Below are 7,594 nucleotides of genomic sequence, written 5' to 3' on the forward strand. Positions count from 1 at the left end.
GCCAATGTGATATTTGCAGTTTATGAGCAGGAACTAAAAATATGTTACCAGATAAGCAAATAAAATGTGCCGGATCATTATTTGTAATCTAGTCCTATGGCAAAAATTTGACACTGCCGAAAGATAAAATGCAGTGATGAGGAGGCTACCTGTATAACACTTGAAATAGTTTCATTCACTTTTGGTTGAAAAAGGGAATTTCCTTAAACCATATTCAAATAAATTTTTCTTCTTGTCACCAAACTTGTTGCAATATATTTATATATTTCAATAGTGACTTGAATGAACAAGAATATCACAACACTTTGAAGGAAAACCAGCAATTCATTTTATGTTGGTCCATAAATACTTTTGGTCTACAGCTATCACTGCCATCTATGGCAAGCACAAGATTGTATGGGACAAACAAATCATATACAGAATCTATCACAAGTATTGTTCAGATGTACATCAGATATCTTTGTAGAAACTATTGCTGAATGAATATGTTTGTTCTTTCACTGGCTTTACTGTATGTACAATTACCAGTTATTGCAGTAAAACATCTGTCCCATCCCTGGATTCCAGGTTTTGTTAAAGGATTGTTGCAGTAAAATATCTATCCCGCCCCAGAACTCCAATCCCACCCCAAGTTTCCAGGTTCTTTCAAGGGTATGATCTGTCCAAGTAAAACATTTATACCACCCCAGGACTCTTGGATTCGTTTAGGGGTATGGACTGTCCCAGTAAACATTTATAACACCCCAGGGTTCTAGGTTTTGTTTAGGGGTATGGACTGTGCCGGTAAACATTTATACCACCCCAGGGTTCTAGGTTTTCTTTTGGGGTATGGACTGTCACAGTAAAACATTTATACCACCCCAGGGTTCTAGTTTTTGTTTGGGGGTATGGACATGTCCCAGTAAAACATTAATACCACCCCAGGGTTCTAGTTTTTGTTTGGGGGTATGGACATGTCCCAGTAAAACATTAATACCACACCAGGGTTCTAGTTTTTGTTTGGGGGTATGGACTGTCCCAGTAAACATTTATGCCACACCAGGGTTCTAGGTTTTGTTTAGGGGTATGGACTGTCCCAGTAAACATTTATTTCTGCCACACCAGGGTTCTAGGCTTTGTTTAGGGGTACGGACTGTTCCCATAAAACTTTTACACCACCCGAGGAACCCCTTGGTTTTGTTTTGGGATAGAATTGCTTTACATCCTGGGGTCAAGTAATTTTTTTTTTTCTAGCATAACCCTAACCAGAAAGTTCTGGTTAGGGTTATGCTAGAAAAAAAAAGTCACTGAATATATTTTGAATAAGTTAACTGATAAACTAAAAGTTCAACACTTATCAACCAACTGCCATAAATCAGGAAGATTTGCGTAGTTCTATTTCTGTAGATTTTCTAATTAGAAGGGCATATGTATTGATCTTTAGTGAGAATAACAAAGAAATAAAATAACCATATCTGCATTTATGTTGTTTAAGTGTTAATAAATTATTAATTATACCAGACCGAACCATTTGGAGGAATATTTGATTGATTGAAAATGTTTGTCTCCAACCCTAACACATTGTATGTAACGAAGTACATTTATATAGGGTTCTTGTAACTAAACCACTGTGAATTTGTCTTCTGAAAATCTATTAACACTCAACAAATAAATCAAAGAAAGAAAAAATAACAATTTTGTTGATGAATACATGTACATATGAATAACACAAAAGTGTCTCAAAAATAACCGTCAATTGCCCTAAGAAGTTGAATTGCATTAATATCTTTAATATCCTCCTCCCTGCCAGAGAATTAGTCCAGTCGTTTTTCCATATGCTGGAAACACTATAAAATACAATAATATTGATATTATGGTACATTTCACACAGAAACATTTGCTTCATCTATCCACAATTCTATCCTTTATTCGGTTGAGAATTAAATGCAAAAGTCAGTGAATATATAAACTGTATCACATAAAGTTAATAAACAACTCTTGCCTAGAGTAAGACTTAAAGCTAATCATCCAAAAAACTGCATTATTAGTATGTTTGGTGGAAATATCTTTATCAATAAATTCCTGCTATTTCCACACTTAACAAAATTCATACTACTTCTGCCAGTGTTGCATACATATCTGTCTAAATCTAAGCTGAAAGAAATACTCTGTTACAGTAACTTAATGTTAATCCTGACCAAAAGATAGTCTCAACTTCTCATTTTTTTCTTTTCATAAATTTGAATTCATATTGAAATCTCATCATACTAAAAAGGTTGTGAGTGGAATTATTCTTAACAACGGACAGATAGGACTCAAACACTGAATACCAGGCATGTCTAATTATATTTTGGAACATTTTCTACAGGTTAATAATGTCTTAAAAAAGAAATTCTAAAACACAATCTTCTACTGGTAGTGTTATGAAAAAACTTTGACAGTATTCTAATACCATACAGATATAATTCCTTTAAAATAATCTGGTATACTTACACATATACCCACTGTACACCAAAGCCAGCCACACTTCCAGGATCTACTGGACACAGTGTATCCCTGTCTTTCGTATAAATGTATTGCCCAATTGTTGACACCAACCAGCAGGGAAATTGTCTGTGAATAGGCAACACACATATTACTTAACCTTTTTAATATACTTCTCTCCCAATTCTATAATCTACTGGTGTGGTGTAAGGCATCACTGTATGAAATACATGAGTATTCACCAATCATGATCTTTTTTATAATTTTTTGCCACCTGAAGTTACTTAAAAAAAATTTTAACACTCCCTTATTCTGTAATCTGTTCATGTAAGTAATACAGATTTCCACAAAATCATTGTTCGACAAAATTCCTTCTGTGTTGTCAATAGACCCCAGCAGTCAGAATGTCTACTGTCTCCTATTATTAATTCTAGACAAAAATAACACTGAAGGAATTCTCTCATCACTCATTCATTTTTCACCTTGTTGAAATTTTGAAGGTCTTTTTAAATAACAAAAAAATTTTGAAAGGCGTCATTGCAAAACAAGCACAATGCACCAGAAGGAACCTCCTGGTCTCCTTATTATTCTTCCTTATCAAAATCAGTTAAGATATTTCCTAGTTATACTAAATGTTAATACTGACAATATAACATTTCATTGAGTATTTCCTTTGTGAACAGTCTAGATACCATGAAGCAGGATATATTTGTGTTGTGAAATTTTTGCTTAAACTTTTAAAATGTATGTTTTGCAATTTTTGTGCATTTCAGTTTTTTGCAATTTCGTTAGAAATTTGAAAGGCCCTCTTTTGAAGGTTTTGAATACTTCTGAATCGATAAAGCTTTTATTTATACTACCGGTAGTGTGGATTCTGACATCAACTGGATATCTAACTGACCAGTCATCCTTGATAAGATATTTACATACCAACTAGTATTTATTTAATACAGAAGTATCACAATACAAATAGTTCAAGTGTCTATAGGTATGTCATCTCTATCGATGTACTACTTACTAATGCATTTCCAAATGAAAGAAATCTACATGCAAATTTTGTGATTTTATTTTTTTGCAATGTTGAAAGGGTCGCTAAATTTGCAAGAATTAGATGCACATGAAAAATCCCAATAAACTCTTTCCCAAATCCTGCTGACAGAAATAGACAAGTCTGTCACCTGTATGTTGTGGTGAGTCAGCCTGGATCTAACTCAATCATTTGACATTGATTTAAACAGGCCGATATCCCATGATTCTGTAACATTACAGTGTGATTGTCTAGGTATTCCTGTACACATTCTTGTCTGCTTTTGTTTGTGAAAAATGTATTCTAATTCTGACATAAACAGTTCAGAAATCCCCTTTTTCTGCTATTTCTAAATATCACACATTATGTACAATATGTTTTCAAAATTAATTCAGTATCTCACTTACTGAATGTAAACTAACAAAACCATCCCACACTACCAACCAGAGTGGTGACAAACTTGAAAGATTTTTTAAGTTTGAGCCAGTGGTTCACTTGACATTTTCAGACAATGAATTTACATGTCCTACCCGACAGCCATGGATGCGAGCCTCATGTTCAGCTCTGTCCAGTAGGGCTTTCCCAATACCCTTTCCTCGGAATTCCTCCTCAACTGCCACCATATCCAAGTAACACTCATGGTCCCCAATGTTGTCCACTGTACGGAGTCCATAATTCAAACATTTAAGGCTGCACATTAAAACAAAGAATCTTAAATATTGTAGTTGTCTACAATGTTTCTTGTGTAATACATAAAAGTGTCCAGATTTACTTCTGACATTCCAAACTCTACTAAGCTATGTTATGCCACTCAAAGAATGCTAAATGTAAATACATACTTATGCAATATAGTCATATAGTCCTGATTATTTATTTCATTTTTAAAAGAAGTTTTTGTGTGAGACTATTAGAGTGTGTCAGGAGCATCCCTTTACCAGAGTAATCACCTTCAGGTCAATTATTACAATCATATAGGACTCATAGTTCTGTTCATTTCAAAGAGAGCAAACATGAATAAAGATAACAGTGTTAATACTTATTGTACCAGCAGGTGAGTTAACACTGGAATTACATATTGTACCAGCAGGTGAGTTAACATTAAAATTGCATATTGTACCAGCAGGTGAGTTAACATTGTAATTACATACTGTAGTACCAGATGGTGAGTTAACAGTGTAATACTATAGTGTACCAGCAGGTACATTAACAATGTTATTACTTATTGTACCAGCAGGTGAGTTAACAGTGTTATCAAAGATTGTACCAGCACTTGAGTAAACAATATAATTTCATATTGTACTAGCAGGTAAGTTAACAGTGTTATCAAAGATTGTACCAGCACTTGAGTAAACAATGTAATTTCATATTGTACTAGCAGGTAAGTTAACAGTGTTATCAAAGATTGTACCAGCACTTGAGTAAACAATGTAATTTCATATTGTACTAGCAGGTAAGTTAACAGTGTTATCAAAGATTGTACCAGCACTTGAGTAAACAATATAATTACATATTGTACTAGCAGGTGAGTTAAGAGTAATTACATATTGTACCAGCAGGTTTTTTAATACACACGCCAAAAACTTACCCGCAAACATCACAACACCCAAAGGTGTCCAAGGCGTCTGTGTTTTCCCTGTAAACAAACAGAGTAAAGTAATGATATATTTGGTATATACAACAAGGTAACATCATAAATGTCATAACATGTAGCGTATAGACTGTAATGTATTTTACTGAAGTAATACCACATACCTTGGTAAAGGGTCTCCACGGAAAATGAGGTAGATTATACCAACAGGTTTGCCATCATACTCAGCAACAAAGTTCCTCTGGTAGTAGATAGGATCCTGTCCACGCTGTTCCATTGAAATTGTTCTGATGACATCAGGTATGCTAAAGACATTTCAAATATCTTAACTTTTACATGGTGTGAGAAACATCAAATATAAATATATAAGGCTAATTTCGTTAGGATAATAATAGATAAAATATATCAACGAAACACTATGCCCTTGGTTGCAAAAAAAATTCCTAAGTAGGACATTAAAACTGTACTGTGTAAGGCATGTGCTAATTACGTGCACACTTTGTTAAACACTGATTTCTTTACTTTTTAGGTTTAGGCAGTAAGATACTTTTGGCAGATATCTAGAAGTTGGCAAAAGAACATTAAATAATGAATATACAAACTGTGTCACATTATCATATTCCCCTTAACAGTTTCTTACAATTCTAACATGTTCAGCATACCTTCCTTCACTTGTTGCATGGACATATTTACTTCTGAAAGCATTCACTGTCAGCTTTCCTGCAAATGCAGCATCTTCTGCATCATCCCGGAGGCACCGTATGTGGAATGGAACAGTCAAACTATTAATGTCAGCATGGATGGGTACTGGTTGAGGCTGCGAGACAATTGGGTTTAAGGCAGGATCCTTTCCATTTTGTGGTGTCATTATTTTGGACGGCCAGTTTAGAAAATATAAAAAAGCAGGGATTCTGTAAAAGATGGAGTATGCATTACATATTTTGATACAGTATATAGCTAATATTTGATAGTGTTTCAAATGATTAAAATTTTGCCAACAAATAAAGTTTGACATTCTGAAAATAGACTCAATCACTCACTTGGAAAATGTTTAACCTTTATTTACTTTTTAAGATTTTTACGTGGTCTATCAGATTTAATAAATCGTAAAAGTAGAATTCTCTTGAAAGTGATGATTAATGAGAAGCGCATACATTGCTAAGCAAAATAATCTTTCTTTCCATATATGTTGTACAGTAGCTGGTCTATATATAACACAGTTTTAACTTTTAATCCAAATCATTAAAGTTTATTCAGTAAAAAGGCACTAAAAAATAACTTATTTCTTAAATAATTTCCTTATCAGGTCCTGGCCTTGTGGTCAGACAGATGTCAAATTCACTATTCATATCCATTGCTTCAGACCAATATCCTTGTATGGAAGAAGGATTTTTAAGAACATATTTCCCCCAATAGGACCCAACTCAAGTGGCCATGATCTTCATATTATATTGAAACAATGTAATATACATTCCCTCTCAATATTGGGTAGTATGGGTTATTGATTTAGCATCTGATTAAATAACACGTTTACAATACCTGCCTGATCTTAATGTTTTCGTTTTCTTATTGGGGGGGGGGGGGTGTCGTTTCGGTACCAGGTTATTGCTTTACTTCCAAACAAAGTCGTTTAGGTACTTTTAAAAAGGTTTTTATTTATGTATTTGATCACGTTTTAAGGTGCTTTGTCATTCGTAAATATTGCTCATTCCGTAACTGAAAAATTGTTCACTCAATATGTCACTAGCTGTGTAAACCATTTTACATGTAGCGAAACCTGGAAATTTCCAAAATCAGGGAAAAGTGTTACGAAAATGTACTATAATTTACACAGTATGTGCTTTTTTACAATAATGATCAGACGGTATAAACGAAATATGTCTCGTCACAAAGGATAGCGTAGAATGGGCCTCATAAAACTACAACAGACAGCAAGCACTCGTCACCTCTCTACTTCAGCACAGTACAGTGGATCATATTCTTTAGTTATGCCTACATTATACATACCATGTGTTCTCATTGGAATGCATATAGTCGCATCTTCAGGAATCACCAATTAAACAACATCACTGTATCCACAAACCGAACTGTATTGTGTAAGGGAGTTGGGGTGATGGGGAAGTTTTGTTTAGACGGATGTTGCTAAAGCATTACAACGTAAGAGTCGTTCTGAGACAAAATATACGGATTAATCATATTTCATACAAGGCGGTAGTTATTATCCAAATTAAACAATGACACATAGCATTTGACGCATCTTGACATGAATACAATTATTCATTTGTTATATCTTGATAGCAATATAAGTTCTAAACAACAGTCGCCGACAAGGACGCTTCCCGGCCCTGTTGCCAAAACCGACTTTTAAATGATTGCCATTAACACAATATAAAAAATGAACCGGTACCATCATTTAAATAAATAATAGGTGAATATACTGCACGTCCATAGGCTTAGAGAATGTAAAGTTAAAGCGGTATTTACGAATATATTCAGTATACATACTCAATTCTGAC

At 34.2% G+C, this 7,594-nt stretch overlaps 1 protein-coding gene across 1 annotated transcript; it reads right to left on the reverse strand.

The window, feature by feature from the left end:
* Nucleotides 1-1,189: 1,189 nt before the first annotated feature.
* Nucleotides 1,190-7,171, reverse strand: LOC132556721 (uncharacterized). Its single transcript, XM_060221163.1, has 7 exons — nt 7,086-7,171; nt 5,741-5,989; nt 5,243-5,383; nt 5,076-5,123; nt 4,021-4,180; nt 2,473-2,592; nt 1,190-1,826 (listed from the first exon to the last, which is right to left on the reverse strand). Exons 2-7 carry the CDS (start codon nt 5,944-5,946, stop codon nt 1,794-1,796), a joined length of 708 nt encoding a protein of 235 aa, XP_060077146.1. The 5' UTR covers nt 5,947-5,989; nt 7,086-7,171; the 3' UTR covers nt 1,190-1,793.
* Between the last annotated feature and the right edge of the window lie 423 nt (nt 7,172-7,594).

The sequence above is a fragment of the Ylistrum balloti genome, unplaced genomic scaffold (genome assembly GCF_031769215.1).
Source record: "Ylistrum balloti isolate Yb309-2 unplaced genomic scaffold, AGI_CSIRO_Ybal_v1 Utg370586, whole genome shotgun sequence".
Classification (NCBI taxonomy): domain Eukaryota; kingdom Metazoa; phylum Mollusca; class Bivalvia; order Pectinida; family Pectinidae; genus Ylistrum; species Ylistrum balloti.